The 20,788-nt window shown below is 35.8% G+C and overlaps 1 protein-coding gene across 1 annotated transcript in view; it reads left to right on the forward strand.

Annotated features, from left to right (window-relative positions):
• Positions 1-20,788, forward strand: part of LOC150087518 (deoxyribonuclease TATDN1-like) — a 119,926-nt gene that overhangs the window by 36,681 nt on the left and 62,457 nt on the right. Inside the window, exons 4-5 of the mRNA XM_090372512.1 lie at positions 492-555; positions 10,311-10,457. Coding sequence (XP_090228638.1) covers positions 492-555; positions 10,311-10,457 — 211 coding nt within the window. The remainder of the gene's footprint in view (positions 1-491; positions 556-10,310; positions 10,458-20,788) is intronic.

A 20,788-nucleotide genomic window follows, 5' to 3' on the forward strand; every position in this document is an offset into this window, starting at 1 on the left:
GACAATGAGGAGAATGTCCTACATCTTGCAGAAGGCAATCCAAGTACAAGTACTCGAGCGATAGGCCAACGATTGGGTATTTCCCAATCCACTGTATGGATGATACTGTCAACAAACTAAGTGAGTTCATACCATCTGCAGCGCATCCAGTCATTGGAGCCTGCGGATTATCCACTCCGGAGGACTTTTGCTACTTGGTTTCTTCAACAGAAACAGTTCGCAAATGCTGACTTACAGTGGGATCGCTGTTCACACGACCTCCCGTTCAACATCCTCTACCGCATGACGAAGGCATTTCGGACCCTGCAATGCTATGTGATTCCAATTCATCTTTGTGCCCCCTACACCTCCTGCAAGTTTGTCGCACTGGTAGTGAATCGCCCTGTATATATATATATATAAAATTGCCATATATATATAAAATTGTCATATATATTAATATATATATATATATATATTAATAACTGTTAATATGAGTTTTAAATTTTCAGATAATTGTTACTGGTGGGAGCTTAGAAGATAGTCGAGCAGCACTTGAACTAGCAAAAACATGTGGTAGGTAAAAAAATTTTTTTGAGAACCTTTGGTATGTATAAGTGGTATCATGACCTATTGGAAACAAAATGGCAGTATTAGAAAGTTTGTTGAAAAAAAAAATAGATAAGCCTTAAATAAAGAAAAAACACTTTACAAAAATGAATTATTAAAACATTCTATTTACATTCCTGATTCTGGAGTCTCCCTATTTCTAGAATACCAAGAAATCACAAAGGTGGTTTTTTTTTTTTTTTATGAATATGAAGTGAGTATGCCCCTGGCAGATATATCTTGGTCCTATTCCATCTATTCTTTTTTGCACAAATAAGATAAGAAGTAATCATCAATGAAAAAGTCAACCTTATAACTATTTTAATACATCTGAGAACAATTGAAAACATAGACAGGGTGTCCAAAAAAAATGTATACACACTTTGATTGTTAATAACTTCTATGTTTATTTTCATAAATTCAGTTTTATAATTTTATAACGAAGAAAAAATGTGAGAAAAAAATATGCATTAACACAAGTGTTCAAATTGTCCTCCATTCTTATCCAGGCATTGTTTGCATCATCAAGAAACTGAATTGCATACATCACCTAATCATCATGTAAATGTTGCTGTACATTCTCCTTCAATAACTTGCTGTAATTCAGCGATTGTTGCTGGTTTTGTGGCATAAACTTTACCTTTGAGGTATTCCCATGAATAAAAATCCAATAGTGTTAGATATGGAGAACGCAGAGGGAATTCAACACTGCCTCTTTGTCCAGTCCATCTGTTTGGGAAAGTTTCATCCAGATAAGGCCTAACATTGCAATGAAACTGGGGAGGTGCCTCATCGTGTTGAAAATAAAATTCATCATCATCCTCAAATAGCTCATGAATGTGTAAGACAATTGATTCCTGTAGCAAGTTGAGATAAACAGCACCAGTAACAGTTGCATCAAAAAAGAATGGTCCATCAAAGCCAAGGATGATAATCCACACTACACTGTAATGCCTGGTAAATTCAAACGTTGTTTCTCAGTAATGTCTGGATTCTTGGTTGCCCAGTATGAACAATTGTGGTGATTAATTGTACCATTCAACTTGAATGATGCCTCATCACTCCAAAAAATCTTATGCAAACAGAGCGTACTCTGCAGATTTTCTTAAAAACCACTTGGAAAATTCAACCCTACAATCAGGATCATCTTTGTTCAGGGCCTGCTCTAATCTTGGAATGTACCTTTTCCATTTTGTATGCTTTAAAATGTTATGCACACTGGATTTGGGGATTGCCATTTCATGACAGCTTGTCAGACAGATTTCCTTGGTGTTTGTTGGAAAAGTTCCAGCACCTCTTGTGATCTCGTGGATGTGCGAGGTCTTCGTGATCGTTGCCTGTGTACATTTTGCACAGTCATCCGCTTTAAACTTATCACGAATACGCAAAATTTTGAAACTCGTTGGTGGTTCAGTGTGGTATTCACTCCTAAACTATCTCTGGACTTCATTGATATTTTCTGACTTCCAATATCACAACACAAATTTCCACTGCTCAAATGTAAGTCTGGTCTTCTCCATTATTACCACCAACTTTCAACTGAAAAAGAAAGAAAGGTTACTGAGTTAAGACCTGATAAAGTGTGTATACATTTTTTTGGACACCCTGTATATATTGAATTAATTTGAAATGTGAATAATGCTAAATAAACCATGTCAAGTAAATGTTATTGTGCACAAAGTATTACATAAAGTAAATTGAACTCCCACACAGTAGAACTATTAATAATTGGTGATATTTTTGGATTCCTCATCAAATCCTGTCATCAGATGTAATAAGGAATGATTTGAATGCTATTCCTAACTCTACAGGGTAGAAGTAGAGTTAGAAATAGCATTAAAATCTTTCCATTCTACACAGTATATAGTTGCCCAGTATGAACAACTAAACAGTCTAAACAGACTTGATTAGGCCTGATTACAGGATTCAAAATGGAATCCAGAAAGTATTACATAGTTCTGTTGTGTGGGAGTTTATCTTATTAATATAATACTCTTGACACAATAAAATTCACTTCATAACAATTCACCTGTTTTAATTAATGTTTATTGTTCACATTTCAAATGAATTCATTATGAACAAACATGGAATGTCCTCTTAGTATTAGTATTAGCCATATAGTGCAAGTAAGCTACAGGCTTTTGCTGTATTGGCCAAAAAAGTTAAAGATAAGAAAATACAAATTATGCACTTCCCTCCTCATGTAGGTAATCATCCAGTTGACCTTTGAATTTCTCCAAACTGTCAGTGTCAACTACCTGTGGAGACAGCTTGTTGCAGTAGTCAAGAACTGTCATTCTTCCTCTTGCTAAGACTACACATATGAGGGGGCATAAATTCAAATTGAGGAAGCATGGTTGCAGGGTAGATGTGTGTGTGTGTGAAGAACCTTCTGTCTGTTATTGTGAAAGTGAACTGTTTGAATAAATCAAGGAAGAACTAGACAAATTATTGAAAGGAATAGACAAGTGATGTAGGATTTTATTTATTTTTTTTTTTACTGATGCTTTATAAGCTAGCTTGATTTCTTGCATGATATGCCATCACTACTACTACTAATAATAATAATAATAATATATAGAGGTTTTGCTTAGCATCACCTCACAATGTTGTTTAGTAGTAACTATACAGTGCAAGAATGCCAGATGCTTTTGCTACACCAGCCAAAAAAAAAAAAAAAAAAACCTCTCTTTATGTGTTTCCCTTCTTCCCTGTAGGTATTAATACAGCAGGCCTCTGAATTTCTCTGGGCCCTCAACTACACATGAAAATGACTTATTCTAATGATTTAACAAATCTGCCATTTATTTAAAAGGTGGGACTTGCTACAAAAGCTTGAAACAAGTTGTGTCATAGCAATTCCATATATGCCTCAGTGAAGTGAGAGGTATATGGAATTTCATTTAGTCCTAAATCCCCTTAGGGACCAGTGGAACATATTCTGAAAGTTTAGTATTAATCTGAGTTTTCTTTTTGAGTAATTCTCAACATCAAAAACCGACATATGGGGGGGAGAACTCGGAGAATACTAAATTGGAATTGATTCTGAAACTCGAAAGACTAAAAGATAATACACTGAAAATTTGATGTCAGTCTGACTTTTCCTTATGTAGTTATAACCAAACACCTGAAACATACTTCCATTTATATGTAAAAATAACTTGAAATTTTAAGGAGGGGGGGGGGGAATTTGCCAATTTCTGTTGGTCCAATTTTTATGACATTTGGGATAGATTAACAAATCTTTCCCCAGTGCATATATTTGTTTTCATCGTATATAAAATTTTATGAAAATTAATCCACTGGGAGTCGAATTGTTACATGCAGATGGATCATCTACATGGTGATTTAGCATGTGCAAACATGACCAAAAAACTCAGGACTGTGCTTAGCTCAGGTATATGATGCCAATGAGACCAGACTTCTTTAGCATTCATGACCCCGAAAGCACTCAGCACTATATTCATCTGAGCTGCCTTCCTGAAAGAGAACTGAACAAGAAGAAAATCTCAGCCATGCTCTGCATAACCATGGTAGACATCAACTGAAGAGTGCTGTAATGAAAAGCCATGGTGACCTTGAGTGCTAAAGGATGTTAGGCATTCACTCACAGTCAATTATTATGGTTCACACAGGAGATTACCTCTGACTAATTTTAAAATCAGTGAGAAGTAATCTCACATCAACCCTGAGCATCAGCATTATCAGATTGAAGTGCACAAAATTCCCCTCCATATATCAAGGCTCTGTTGATTATTGACAGTGCTCCTTTGACAGAAGAGCTCAGCAACTACACTGGTTTGCTGGTTGAAATTGGAGAAGGATGATTGCAGGTTAGATGTGCCGAAGTTTGCCTTCAACCAGCCTGTGATTGATTGTTGGAAGAGGTTTCCATCTGTTGTGGAAGTGGATGGTTTGAATAAATTCAGGGAAGAACTAGACAAATTTTTGGAGGGTATGGATGGTTGAAGTGTGTAGTTTTTTTGTTTTTTTTTGCTGATTCTATATAAGCTTGCTTTCTTGCATCATTTTCCACTACTATTACTATTACTAATTAAAGTCTAAATTTTCATAATTGTAGATGTTTAATTTAATTAATACATGTATGGGGAATAAATTTATTTTCTCCTTTCCTTTGTTATAATGAAGATTTGATTTTCACAAATATTTCTGAAGATGTTTGTCAATTCATTATCAAATAATTAAATAAATATTGTAGGATTCCTTAGGGTACTGATTTAATTGACTTAATAAATAGTAGCAATAGCTTAATTTTCAGTACTTACCTTAATATAATCTGCAGTTGGGCTTAGAGTGAATAAGATGGAAATAGGCTAAAAATTGAATTTAATGTGGATGAGCGTAAATTTTTGAATGGAGTTAAAATATGCTGAAGGAAATAAAAGTCAAAAAAAAAAAAAGTAAACTACAGCCATTATCAACCCACTGCAGGATGGAAGCCTCCTCAACAATTCATGCTGAAGGAAATGGACCATAATCTGCCATGCTGGTCGGCAGATCGACCGTATTTAGTACTCAGGAGCTTGAACCCCGGTCTACTCAAAGAGCATGTGCTACTTGCACTCCCACTCCTGACCACTGGGCTATGGAGGCATAGAGTCTTCATCCTTGGTTGTCATGAATTAAAGTTGAAAAGAATTGGAACTATGAGAGTATAATCAAGAGACCAATAGCCGTAACAATAGGCTTTTGTTATTAACGTCTTCAGTTGGTAATAGTGAAGAAAGAGAGTGCGTGTATTTAATAGAACTCTAAGTTCCCGTGATGCTCTTTGATGCACGTGGGAATCTCAGGTGTGTGAGATTCCAAACCGAGGAGAGGTTGTAGGGTAATTTTGCATTTAATACGTTTAATTTAGATTGATGCCGAAACCATTCTATGGTAAGGGCTTCATACTGATAAATTCTGAAACTAGATTGTAATTTAATAATGGAGGTTGCTGAATCTGCTAAATGTGTGTGGTTATGGGATTGTACATGTAAGGTTAGTTCTGTATTTGCTTGTCCAGTTCTAAAGCTATTATAATGATAGTATGCTCATGTATTGGATGTTTTTGTAGAGCCGTATTTTGAAGTAGTGCTTCCGATATAGCATGAATTACATTTTTGCTGGCATATTGTTTAAATCACAGATTTGGTATTTATAAGTTTCTTTATAAGAATTAAACAGGGATCCTAGTTTATTGTATGTTGAAAATGTGAGTGTAATGTCAGTATACTAAACCCCCGCTATTCGTGGTATCTGTATTCGCGATCGCCGATTTAATATAAAATGAAACCTAAAAAAGTTTGAATTTTAAAGCGCCGTGAACATTTTCCGCCATAAAAAAACATGGGCGTGACTAAAATTATCTTTCCTGGTCAAAACAGCGCTCAGCGGGTGGGGGGTGGGGGGTGAGGGGTGACAAAATCGTGAGCGTGGATGTTTCTCGTTAATCCTTGTTCAGTATGTGTTATGTGCTTGCCATGGGAGGTTTCATCGTTTGTTTTTAATTTATACGCTTATAAATTGAATAAATTTATCAATTTATAAATTGATATGTTTACAAAAGTGATAAATCTACCATTTTGCAGTGTAAAACAGACTTTTTCGAGTGTGTTAACGGAAGAAAGTGCCTTTATTGTGGACAAATTCTTTCTAACCCCTACAAAAATATGGCTACGAATAACAAGAGAAATGTGAAAATATCAAAAATGATGATTACATTAGCGAATAAAATTGAGTTATTATATAAAATTTCTAATGGTGAAAGTGTCTCCTCAGTGGCAAAATATAAAATCAATGAGTCAACGGTACGATCAATCAAAAAATCGGAAGAAAAAAAATCTTCGTAATGTCCGTGAAAACGCGCTAATTTCTTCAAAAATTTGCTCTGTAACTCGTGATGTTAAATTAGAAAAAATGTAAAAAGCTTTAAATCTGTGATTAGAAGACCGAACTCAAAATAAAATTCCGTTAAGTTCACTCATCATTCGTGAAAAGGCTAAACTCCTTCATCAACACTTTACCGAAACTGGTGATAGCACTGGCATAATAAGTTTTTTAGCTAGCAAAAACGCTGGTTTGAAAGATTTGTTTAAAATTTCTAATAAATATTACATTTAATATTAAATTGTTTCTTATTTTCATTTCGATGCCATATGCTTGCATTTCACTATGTACTGTCTATGTACATAGTCATATTATGAAGGTACATATAACACATACATAGACAAAATTTTAGACTAGTTTTTCTTATATATTTCATACTTTGGAACGGAACCCCTTTATTACTATGAGAGCCATAACTCAGTATTCGCGACATTTCTCAGGAACGTAACCCCCTCGAATAGCAGGGGTTTACTGTATTTGCAAATATTCAACGAAACAGTCTACAAGGTCACTGTGATAAGCAAGAACTATGCGTAAATTGTTATGTGTGTTATGTTTGGATGGATTATTAATATTATTTTGGACATTGGAAATAGTTTTTTGAATTAACTGTAAAGGGTATTTCCTGGATATAAATTTTTCTGTAAGATATTGAAGTTCATTAGATAAGACGTTTTGTGTTGAACTGTATTTGATGATTTTGTGTTGAACTGTATATATTTGATTGTACAGGACAGCTTTTTTTGTGCTAAAAGGGTGGTGTGACTCATAATGTAAGTATTTTCCGGTGTGGGTGTTTTTTCTGAAAATTCTAGTTCTGAGTTGAGTGTCACTTTTATATATGGTAAGGTTAAGAAAATTTAATTGTCCATTTTCTTCTAATTCAAGAGTGTACTTTAATCTATCGTGAAAGGAATTAAATTTAGTAAAAAGGTTATCAATTATAGTTTGATTACCAATTATAAGGACGTCATCAGCATAGCACGTGTATAATTTTAACTCTGTAGGGTAAGGTTGTAAAATTTGGTTTTCTGTGGAGGCTAATTATATTTCGGATAGGTGGGCTGAGATCCCTAATCCCATAGGTAAACTGAATATTTGTTGATATATTTGGTTATTGAAACGGAAATGTCTAGTATCTAAGAGAAATGAAGTAAGTTCCAATATGCTATTGATCGAGAGAGAGAGGCACGATTGATTAGGGTGCTATCATCGGTTAAGAAATCGCGTAGCGCCTGTAGAGCGGTTGGTAGATGTACATTGGTGTATAGGGATACTATATCGAAGGATGCTAAATTATCTGTGTTGGAAATAGTAATGGGATTTATTTTCTCAAATAATTGGATGGTATTACCACATATAATGAAACACGCATTAGAGCCACCGTAACAGATATTGAACAAAGGCACAGTAAAAAAATGGAACACCCTTACTCAGAAAACACACAATCCTCAAAAAATATCTACCGTCAATATTTCCTCACAACCTTTTACTTCCGCTAAACTTGCTGGTCTTGAATATGGTTTTAATTTTGCCATCAAAGACAACAATTATCCTTCTAAAGATTGTATTATAGAACTCCAGACCAAATTAGAACATCACCCTGATAAAATGGTGCATAATACATCAGTCTAACTCTATTTTAAAATCAAAATTCCAATCGCAATCTAATATAAATAAACAGCAGCTAACAGACATACATAAATTACGAAATAACCGAAATATTATTATACAGAAAGCAGATAAAGGAGACACCATAGTGATCTTAAATAAAAGTACATATATTGAAAAAATGAACCAAATCCTTTCATACCCAGATACGTATAAACTCGATAATACATATAACATTGCCAAACAAAGAAATAGACTTGAAATTATTTTAAGAAACCTAAGGACAAATAAAGAAATCAACTTCCACACCTTCCAACAAATTGATATATGAAATAACATTCTTCCGCACATGTTTGGTATTACCAAACTGCATAAACCCAACCACCCACTAAGACCGATAATTTCTTTCAATAAATCAGCCTTTGCTAATCTTTCCTCCTTTCTGGTTAAGATTATTTCCCCCCTTACCAAATTTTCTAAATTTAAAGTTAATAATACCATCCAATTATTTGAGAAAATAAATCCCATTACTATTTCCAACAATGACAATATAGCATCCTTCGATATAGTATCCCTATACCCCAATGTACATCTACCAACCGCTCTACAGGCTCTACGCGATTTCTTAACTGATGATAGCACCCTAATCAATCGTGTCTCTCTCTCTCGATCAATAGCATATTGTAACTTACTTCATTTCTCTTAGATACTAGACATTTCCGTTTCAATAACCAAATATATCAACAAATATTTGGTTTACCTATGGGATTAGGGATCTCAGCCCACCTATCCGAAATATACTTAGCCTCCACAGAAAACCAAATTTTACAACCTTACCCTACAGAGTTAAAATCATACACGTGCTATGCTGATGACGTCCTTATAATTGGTAATAAAACTATAATTGATAACCTTTTTACTAAATTTAATTCCTTTCACGATAGATTAAAGTACACTCTTGAATTAGAAGAAAATGGACAATTAAATTTTCTTAACCTTACCATATATAAAACTGATACTCAACTCAGAACTAGAATTTTCAGAAAAAACACCCACACTGGAAAATACTTACATTATGAGTCACACCACCCTTTTAGCACAAAACAAGCTGTCCTGTACAATCAAATATATACAGTTCAACACAAAATCATCAAATACAGTTCAACACAAAACGTCTTATCTAATGAACTTCAATATCTTACAGAAAAATTTATATCCAGGAAATACCCTTTACAGTTAATTCAAAAAACTATTTCCAATGTCCAAAATAATATTAATAATCCATCCAAACATAACACACATAACAATTTACGCATAGTTCTTCCTTATCACAGTGACCTTGCTAGACAGTTTCGTTGAATATTTGCAAATACCGACATTACACTCACATTTTCAACATACAATAAACTAGGATCCCTGTTTAATTCTTATAAAGAAACTTATTAATACCAAATCTGTGATTTAAACAACATAGTATACTTAATAAAATGCCAGCAAAATTATAATTCATGCTATATCAGAAGCACTACTTCAAAATACGGCTCTACAAAAACATCCAATACACGAGCATACTATCATTATAATAGCTTTAGAACTGGACAAGCAAATACAGAACTAACTTTACATGTACAATCCCATAACCACACACCTTTAACAGATTCAGCAACCCCCCATTATTAAATTACAATCTAGTTTCAGAATTTATCAGTATGAAACCCTTACAATAGAATGGTTTCAGCATCAATCTAAATTAAACGTATTAAATGCAAAATTACCGTACGACATCTCAGTTTGGAATCTCATGCACCTGAGATTTCCACGTGCGTCAAAGAGCATCACGGGAACTTAGAGTTCTGTTAAATACACGCACTCTCTCTTTCTTCACTATTACCAACTGAAGACGTTAATAACGAAAGCCTATCGTTATGGCTATTGGTCTCTTGATTATACTCTCATAGTTCCAATTCTTTTCAACTTTAATTCATGACAACCAAGGATGAAGACGTGCACTTCTATTTCCTTCAGCATATTTTAACTCCGTTCAAAAATTTATGCTCTCATCCGCATTAAATTCAATTTTTAGCCTATTTCCACCTTATTCACTCTAAGCCCAACTGCAGATTATATTAAGGTAAGTACTGAAAATTAAGCTATTGCTACTATTTATTATCAAATAAATATTTTTTTTCTTTTTCTGTATTTATTTATTGTTATTATAGACATGCTTTATAGCACAATTGGATGTCATCCCACACGATGTTTAGAATTTGAAGCATGTGGCGATCCTGGGGGATATCTACAGCAATTAAAACTTCTAGCTCTTGAAAATCGTCACAAGGTGGTTGCAGTGGGTGAATGTGGTTTGGGTATGTTTTACTTTTAAGTCTGAAAATTAAATGTTTCCTATGCTTATGTTATCACTTAATTTTATATATAAGGGTGGATCAATAAGTAACATACTGTAAGCTGTAACATCTTTATTATCTGAGATATTGTAACCATACTTCACATACATAAAATACAATCTTTCAACTTTGTGAAAATGTCACTTAATGTAAGAACCACCATACTTGCTGCATTTTTTCCAGTTCTTTCCAAGCAGTAATGCATTTTGTTAAAAATCAAGAGGCTGACGTTTACACCGTTTAACATCAGAAATCAGTTCCATATCACTCCCAAACACCTTACCACGGAAGTATACTTTCAGATAACCAAAAAAAAAAATCTGATAGGGCAAAGTTAGGGCTATAGGATGGGTGAGGCATTATGCTCTACCCCAGCTGAACAATCTTTGACAATGTCATCTCTGTGTGTGTGGCCTTGCATTATCCTGATGAATCTTGATGTCCTACCAATTCAGTTATGTCTTTTGGTTTTCAGAAATTAAGCTTTTCCAGGGACAAGAGTATCTTTCTTTGTTGATATCGATAAAAATGATGCCATTTTGATCCCAGAAGAAAGTGGCTATAATTTCGTTGATGAATTGGAAGATTTTGGCTTTTCGTTTATAGATTATGTCTAGTGTGCCCGTTTCATAGATTGTCATTAGGTTTGTGGCCATAATGCTATATTTCATCACATGTGGAGAACCCTTTAAAGCACTCAGGACTGCCAGCACCAAACCTCTCCAGAAATCCTCACAGATCTCTATCCTTGTAGCCATCACTTGTGTGAGCAGTTTAGGCACCCACCAAGAATAAATTTTTCTGTACTCCGGTTTTTCTCTACATCTGTTGATGAAACACTTCCCTTTCATATTTTCGTAGCATCCATCACTTGTCTGATGGTTATGCATCTGTCATTTTGAATGAGTTAGTAAATGAGTTCTTCCTTCTCCCTATTTGTGACAGACATTGGTCTTCCGTCTCTTGGTTTGGCCTTGATGTCAATATCACCTTCCTGAAACCATTGGAGTCACCTGTGGACATTACTTCAATCAATTGTCTAGTCCCCCATAGATTTACAGAAGTTTTTGATAAATAGCTGTGGCTGACTGATCACCCTATTTGAACAGGAACTCCATGTTGCCAGAAATGGCTGTCACTTTGTCCATTCATATCTTCACAGTAAACACCTTCTTAAAACACCAGAAAAATGATATTAGGTGTATTAATGTACATCATAAATCCCCACCCCTCTTCCTTATGTACTCACATATGTGTGAGTAATTGTGCATTACTTATTAATCTGCCCTTGTACGCAGGTTTTTACACAGGTATACAAGCCACCTGGAGTGAGTGTTTCAAGGAATTTGGAAGTTTGCAAAAATTGAAAAATTATGTACATGAATAATTTTAAATATTAATTTTTTTCCTATTTTGACTTTGCAGCTGAACATAAATAAATCAAATGAATAAATATATGTAAAAATTAAAGCACACTTATTTCCATATACAGGAATGGTATCGGAATTTTTGTCCATGATCAGCAGATAACTTAGTGATGGCTCTTGCAGTAAAGTATCACATGTATAAGAAATAAAAATTAATAAAAACACTATATAAGCTTGTAAAAATCCAGTAAATGCAAATTATATAGAGAATGATGACCACAGCCTATAAAGTAAAAAGGAACACATTTAATGGACTAATGTTTTTGAAAAAGTATCAGTGTTAGGGAGATTTAGTTGCAAACAGCATCAAAAGTATTAAGTAAATGCTTTTGATGCTGTTTGCAATTTTTAAATCTGCATTCTTCTAACAACATGAAGTTGATCCTCTGGTTCTGACTTAGAAACCTTCATGTTCTTCTCCTGATGTGCATGACCTCTGGCTTTGAATTTAAAGGTCCCTGTGATTTTAAATTTGAGGATCCCAATGATCTTGAATTCAAAAGTCCCTGTGATCAGTGAATTGCATTGGTTGTTTAGCATTGATTTCAGTGAAGTTGAAATTATAGAACAGCAGAGCTCTGGGATGTTCACATTAGAAAGGAATTTGAGATGGAATTATGGAAACCAAGTAGGTAGGAATGGAAAATTTGTCTTTATTTCTGTTCAAAATATTCTTGTCTTCAGTGGTGATGAACTGTTTCTTTTATTTTAGGATGTGTGAATTCAAAGAAATAGGCTTCTTGAACAGAATGGAAGGCCCGTTTACCTTCATATTTTCTATCTTGACTTTTAGTCATATCTCTTGGGCATCAAAAATCTGCATATTTTTCAGAGCAGTGCGCTTGACTTATCTGGGACTTTGCTGCTTTGGAGCAATTGGAAAGATGACTTTGGATAAGTCTACGCCATTAGTTTTCTGTAAACAGAGATGTGAATAAAATCATTCCTGGTGGTACAGACATCTAATATGGGGAAGAATTGTTTGCCCTACATCTTTTGAGAACCTAATATGTATATCTTGGGAGTTCAAAAAAGTCAGTAAAGTATTGAGAGAATTAAAAAATATTTTAATATGGCATCCACATACAGGAATATATTGAATATATTTCTCTTATCTCACAATCTGGTTGGAAGAAGGGATTTGAAAATGTTCGTATGTGTTGAGGGTGTGCCCCAGTTATACATACTGTTGTCTGAAAGACCATTCTCATGAAGCAGTCTGGTCAGGAAATACAAAGGCAAGTGATATGGCTTTCAATTTCATTTTAGGACATTCCTCTGAAAAACCCATCACATCACGTCAAGAGAAATGAAGTTCATTTCTCCCCACTGTTTTGACTTAATCCCTTCTCAAGTTCCTTATTCCTCCCTTCCCTATCCAGATAACCAACATAATTCAGTGACAAGATTGCGATTGCAGGGACTTTTAATTTCAAAGCTGTCAATGAAGCTGTCAGCCATCAATGTTCCCAAAAACCAGTCAGAAAACCAATTTTGTGTTATTAGAAGATTGCAAAAATATTTTTGATATCTTCTAATTTAAATTAAAAACCTTTAAAAACTGTTTGAAAAAAGAATTTAAAAAATTATGTACCAGGTATATAATGAGTTGCTGCCACTCTACTCCGAGATTGATAGTGTCACTGATGTCACAGCTGCAGCCGTTAAAAACATCTTTACTGCAGGAACTCATTATGAAACTGGTATAGTAAAATAAATAAGAGTATTGCTGCATTGTTTTTTTGAAAAAATAATTTCAGTACAATGAAATACAATGAATGGAATTTTTCATTGTACACTATATGCATTGTACGTATAAAATATATCATCATCATCAGCCATTTTCAATCTGCTGCAGGATGAAGGCCTCTCCAGCAACTTTCCAGTTCCTTCTGTTTTGAGCACTGTCCATCCATTTACTACCCACAAACTCATGAATTTCATCTATCCATCTCCGCCTTTGTCTTCCAGGTTTTCTTCTAGCTCCTCTTGGGTACCATTCTGTTATTTTCTTAGTCCATCTCTCATCATGTCTCCGAGCTATGTATCCTGCCCAAGACCATTTTAGTTCTTTAGTTTTGATAAGAATGTCCTTTACTTGAGTTTGCTGCCTAATCCACGTGTTTCTCTTCTTATCTAACAGTCTGATTCCCAATATAATTCGTTCCATTCTTTGCTGTGCAGTTCTCAGCTTCTCTTCCATTCTTTTGGTAAGTGCCCAAGTTTCACTTCCATAAGTCATAGTGGGGTTCATTATTTTACGTTTCAGACAAACTGGGATATTGCTCTTCAGTATGTGACTATATTTCCTGAATGCTATCCATCCAAAATTTATTCTTCTCTTGATTTCCAGCCATTTATCATTATTACAGCTAATAACTTGTCCCAGATAAGTATATGATTCCACCTTTTCAATTACTGCTGCTTCAATCATTATTTCCCTTTCTGTCGCATACTTGTTCATCATTAGTTAGTTTAACTTCTGTTCCGGGTAAAATAATGGAGTCGCTGGTTAAAGATGCATTGCAGGATCATCTAGACAAGACTGCAGCAATAATTCAGACACAGCAGGGGTTTGTTAAGGGAAAGTCTTGTCTGACAAATTTGATAGGATATTATGATGTGGTTACAAAGGAACTGGATGCAAAAAATAATTTTGATATCATATATTTGGATTTCAGGAAAGCTTTTGACACTGTTGCACATGGAAGACTATTGTACAAATTGGAGCAGAATTGTATTAAGGGTAAGTTGCTACAATGGATAAAAGGATGGTTAAGTGCGAGAAGACAGAGGGTGGTAATCAATGGGTGGAGCTCTTCTTGGACTATTGTTATTAGTGGAGTCCCACAGGGTTCGGTGTTAGGTCCACTGTTGTTTTGTATATTTATCAATGATATTGATGAAGGTATATCAGGCTTAATGTCGAAGTTTGCAGATGATACAAAGGTTGGCAGGGTTGTTAATGACAGTAATGGCAGCGTGCTACTGCAACAGGATCTAGATAATTTGGGCAGATGGGCTAAGAAGTGGTAACTGAAGTTTAACCTTGGTAAATGCAAAGTACTGCATATGGGTAGAAGTAACCCCAGAGAAACGTACCAACTGTGTGGTACTACACTTAAGGTGGTAGAAAATGAAAAAGACCTGGGAGTAATTGTGCAGTCAGATATGAAGTTCTCTGAGCAATGCAGACAGTCTGCCAGGGCAGGTCATGGGGTTTTGTCAATGATATATAGGAATTTTGCTAGCAGGGAAAAGGAGGTGATTATCCCTCTGTATAAGGCAATGGTCAGGCCACGCCTTGAGTACTGCGTACAGGTCTGGAGGCCTCATTTTAGGAAGAATGTAGATTTACTTGAGCGTGTACAGAGAAGGGCAACAAGATTGGTGAGGGGAATGAAGGGATCCTCTTACCAAGAGAGGCTTAAGTTCTGCAAATTGCAGTGACTGGAGACTAGGCACTTGCGCAGTGATCTGATTGAGGTATATAAGGCCTTGAATGGGTTGAGCACACTGAATTCTGATGGGATCCTTCCACTTGTTCAGATTACGAACCTAAGGGGGCATAAATTCAAATTAAGAAAAGACAGATGTAGAATAGATGTGCTGAAATTTGCCTTTAGCCAGCGGGTGGTTAATTGCTGGAACAAACTTCCATCTGTCGTTGTGGAAGTTGATAGGTTGAATAAATTTAAGGAGGAACTGGACAGGCATTTGGAGGGAATGGTGTGATTTTTTTTTTTTTTTTTTTTTTTTTTTTTATTTGGCTGATGCTGCATAAGCTCATACATTTGCTTTCTTGCATCACTACTACATCTTGCATCACTCCATGCCACTACTACTTACTACTACTATTACTTTTGTTTTAGCCATATTCATCTTTGGTCCAAAATCCTTACTAACTGTGCATAACTGATTAAGATTTTCCTATAATTCTTTGGGATTGTGGCTTATGACCACAATGCCATCTGCAAATTGTAAATGGTTTAGGTACTCTCCGTTCACATTGACTCCTTTCTGCGACCAGTCTAATCTTCTGAAAGCTTCCTCAAGGGCAGCAGTAAACAGCTTCGGAACTATTGTGTCTCCTTGTTGAACTCCTTTCTCGATTTTAAATTTCCTACTGTCTTTGTCTAGTCTAATAAAGGATGTAGCACTCTCATATATTTTCTTCAAAATCATAATATATGGAGTATCTATGCCTTGTCCTTCCAGTGCCCAAAACATTGCCTTATGCTGTTTGGAGTCAAATGCCTTTTCATAATCCACAAATGCCAGGCATAATGGTGTTTTATATTCATTTGCTTTCTCCATTACGTGATATTACGTGAAGGTGATCCATAGTTGAGAATCCTGTCCTAAAGCCAGCTTGCTCTTTCGGTTGATTCTCATCAAGTATTCTTTCTAATCTGTATGTTTTTCTTCTTCTTGTTTCAGCCAAGCCGATGATATTCCAGTTCACATTTTCTAATTCCTTTTCCAGCTCTAATATCCTGTCTTCACCGATGAGTGATCTTACGTTATAACAGGCCAAGTTCAGTTTCCGTACCCAGAGATTCTTAGCACCTTCTGCTTCCACTCTGACCCTCTCGCTGCTGTAAGAGGGGGAGTGAAAGCTGCTGGGGACTGAGGACAATTTGTTTTCTCGTGCCGTCATATGCTGGAGGGTTTGGTCTTGTCCTCTTCACACTGACAAGGCGTCTTGAAAAGAACCACTCTACACGTTCATTGCCACCTAAGTGACGTAACAGGGCTTACCATCGAGAAGGTGTGCATGAGTGGATTTTAGGGAGGCAAGCCAACCGGACTTCTAAATCTTCTGTAATAGAGTGATATTGGATCCATCCGTGTTTTAGGCTGAGTGTCTGATAACACACAGGATACCTGTTCCCCTCTAAAATATAGAATAACACTCAAATGATTTTAATTCCCGAGTGAATACTCCATCGATTGTCGTTCCATTATATGCTGTATTTACTAAAGTACAGTAAACCTCCGCCATTCGCGGTATCTGTATTCGCGATTGCCGATTTAATATAAAATGAAACCTAAAAAAATGTGAATTTTAAAGCGCCGTGAATATTTTCCGCCATAAAAAAGAAAGGGGTGACAAAATCGTGAGCGTGGATGTTTCTCGCTAATCCTTGTTCAGTATGTGTTATGCGCTTGTCATGGAAGGTTTCGTTGTTTGCTTTTAATTTATATGCTTATAAATTGAATAAATTTATCAATTTATAAATTGATATGCTTAAAAAATGATAAATCTACCATTTTGCAATGTAAAACAGACTTTTTCGTGTGTGTTAATGGAAGAAAATGACTTTATTGTGGACAGGTTCTTTCTAACCCCTACAAAATTATGGCTACGAATAACAAGAGAAATGTGAAAATATCAAAGAAGGTGATGACGACATTAGCAAATAAAATTTCTAATGGTGAAAGTGTCTCCTCAGTAGCAAAACATTATAAAATCAATGAATCAAGGGTATGATCAATCAAAAAATCGGAAAGAAAAATCCGTCGTTGTGTCCGTGAAAACGTGCTAATTGCTTCAAAAATATGCTCTGTAACTCGTGATGTTAAATTAGAAAAAATGGAAAAAGCTGTAAATCTGTGGATAGAAGACCGAACTCAAAATAAAATTCCGTTAAGTTCACTCATCATTCTTGAAAAGGCAAAACTCCTTTATCAACACTTTAGCGAAACTGGGGATAGCACTGGCTGGATAAGTTTTTTAGCTATTGCACAAAGGCGCTGGATTGAAAGATTTGTTTGAAATTTCTAATAAATATTACATTTAATATTAAATTGTTTCTTATTTTCATTTCAATGCATATGCTTGCATTTCACAATGTACTGTCTATGTATATAGTTATATTATGAAGGTACATATAATACATACATAGACAAAATTTTAGACTAGTTTTTCTTATATTTCATACTTTGGAACGGAACCCCTTTATTACTGTGGGAGCCATAACTCAGTATTCGCATTTTCGATATTTGCAATATTTCTCATTAAAGTAACCCCCGCTATTCGCGGGGGGGTTTACTGTATTTGATTTAATATCTAAATTGAAGACATCTTTCATAAATTTACAAAACTTCTTTCCGCCTCAGAATTTTTTTTTTTTTTTTTTTATGTGAACCCCAAATATGAGAGGTATTAGAACCTATAGTACTTAGTACCATGCTTGGGTTGCAGGTTGAGAAGACGAAAGAAGATATTTGTTGACATTGGACTTGAGCTTCTGTAGATTGTAATTTTCAGGAAATAGGTATGAAGGAAGGTTGTTCCAGAAAACGGCAGTTGAATGAATAAATGAGGAAGATGAAAAGTTGGTTCTGTGGGTTTGAAGTTGGACAGTAAATGGATGTTGGCTTGTGGCGGCACGTGTTCGGACTGTTTTGAAAGAGAGAGTGGGAATTATAGAAGCCAATTCAGAAGAACAGTGCCCATGGAAGTATCTGTAGAAGAGGCATGCAGCAGAAACATTATGTCTATGAGAAAGCGAGTGGAGAGATTCTCTTAGAGATAAATTATTAATTAACCTAACTGCCCTCTTCTGAATGGAATCAAGAAGCCTGAGAGAGGTTTTGGGGGCACCACCCCAGATGTGGAAACAATATTCCATGGCAGGGCGGATTTGCGATTTATACAGAGTGAGCAGCTGTTTGGAAGAAAAGTAACGACGAGAGCAAAAGAGAAAACCAAGTTTTTAAGATGCAGAGGAAGCAATATTTGTAATGTGCTTGTGCCAAGAGAGATTAGAAGTCAGGGTAATCCCCAAAAGAGATATATCATTTTGCCTAGAAATCGAAGTGTCCCTAAAGATAAGCATAAGAGCAGAACAATCCTTTTTGCGAGATATAAGACAAGACTGAGTTTTAGAAGGGTTGAAATCAACTAAGTTGTCTTTGCCCCACTGGAGAATTACCTGAAGATCGGCATTTAACGAATTGGTAGCAGATTTTCGAGAAGTTGAAGCTGATTGAGCAGGACAAGGTTTCTCAAAATGGAAAGTGGAATGCAATGTGCTGTCATCAGCAAAACTATGAATAGGATTACCAGTCAATGGAAGAAGGTCATTAATATACAAGAGGAAAAGAGTGGGGGAAAGAACTGAACCTTGGGGGACACCGGCATTAGTGGAGAAGTTAGAAGACAGAGAGCCATCTACCATCATATTCAATGAGTGATCAGAGAGAAAACTAGATAACCAATTACTAAAAACAGTTGGCAAACCATAAGATGGAAGCTTGTTTAGAAGACCTTTATGCCAAACACGATCGAAAGCCTTTGAGATGTTAAGAGCAACTACTTATGTTTCACCGAACCTTTCCATCGAATTAGTCCATAAATCGGTAACATAAGCCAGAATATCACCAGTGGATCGACACTGACGGAATCCATACTGGCGATTGTTGATCAGACAGAAGGTTTCTAGGTAGTTTAAGAGTTGGTGGTTAATTGATTTCTCCATTACTTTAGAAAGAGTAGAAGTAATTGCAATGGGACGATAATTTGTATGGGAGGGATTTGTCACCCTTTTTAGATACTGGCTGGATATGAGCAAATTTCCAAGCAGAAGGAAAAACACCTTTGGAATAAGAAATTGAAAAAAGGCGGAAAAGAATAGGAGTATGTTCAGGAGCACAGGTTTTGAGAACAAGTGGAGAAATACCATCGGGACCTGGAGCTTTCTTAGCATCAAGATTCGTCAAAATCCTTCTGACATCCTTTTGACGGAAGACCACAGGAGGCATTGAATGGGGCGTGTTGGGAATGGTGGGAAGTGTTTTACCAACATCATTAATACATGAGTTAGAAGAAAAATGGGATGTTAACAGGTCAGCTTTATCCTTGGCCGAAGTGACAACAGACCCATCTGGTTTGGACAGAGGTGGGAGCAGAGATGGGCAAAAGTTGGGGCCAATAGCTTTGGCAAGAGACCAGAATGCTCGGCTACCATTAGGGCAAGAAGCACTTCGACCGTGTACTTAGAAGGGTTGTTTGTGAGAAAAAGATCAACCGTATTGGCTGTATGATTAGGATTGTCCGATATTCTTGTAGGTAAATGAACAATCTGTGCAAGTTCATTAGTAATTGCAAAAGCCTCAGCATCTCGACGAGCTGGGTTGGTGTGACTAGAAAACGGAAGCCAGCTGGAGTTGTGAACATTAAAATAACCAAGGAAAATTTCCTCACTGTTAGGAAAGTTGGACTAGAGAAAGTCAAGTTGCAAAGAAAGGAAGTTAAAGAGCTCCAAATGATTAGTGGAGTTGGGAGAACGTTAGAGACAACAGATGAATTTGACACAATGAGGTAGAGAGATTTTGACCCAGAGAAGATCAAAAAGAGGAGATTCCAAATTATCAAGTCTCTGACAGGGAATAACGGAACGGATATGCACTAGTACCACCTTTGAGACGAAAGGAATCATACAATGAATAATTTTGGCAACTGAGATGAGCAGTAGTTGAATCAACCGATAACCGAGATTCTGTCAGAAAAAGTACATTGGGTTTGTCAGACTGCAAGTGGAAATTTACATCGTTGAGATTAGAATTGAGACAACGTATATTTGTGAAATGAATTAGGAAGTGTGTGGGAGGTTTACATCTTTTCACAGATAAGCTTACTCTATTAGTTTGACAATTCGTGGTTTATTCAATAGTAAGAAAATGTGGGTGGGACATGCTGTATGAAGTAATGAAATTTTTGGATATGGCATACACATGGTAAGAATATACCCAGATCCTTGACATAACATGGCCTCTACAATGTCCCCTGCATACACACTACTCGGACTCCCTCCAGTCACTATCTGGCAGAGTAGATGTAGCAAGATTATACACTAG

The sequence above is a fragment of the Mastigoproctus giganteus genome, chromosome 4 (genome assembly GCF_048544385.1).
Source record: "Mastigoproctus giganteus isolate SK-2022 chromosome 4, ASM4854438v1, whole genome shotgun sequence".
In the NCBI taxonomy this organism is placed as follows: domain Eukaryota; kingdom Metazoa; phylum Arthropoda; class Arachnida; order Uropygi; family Thelyphonidae; genus Mastigoproctus; species Mastigoproctus giganteus.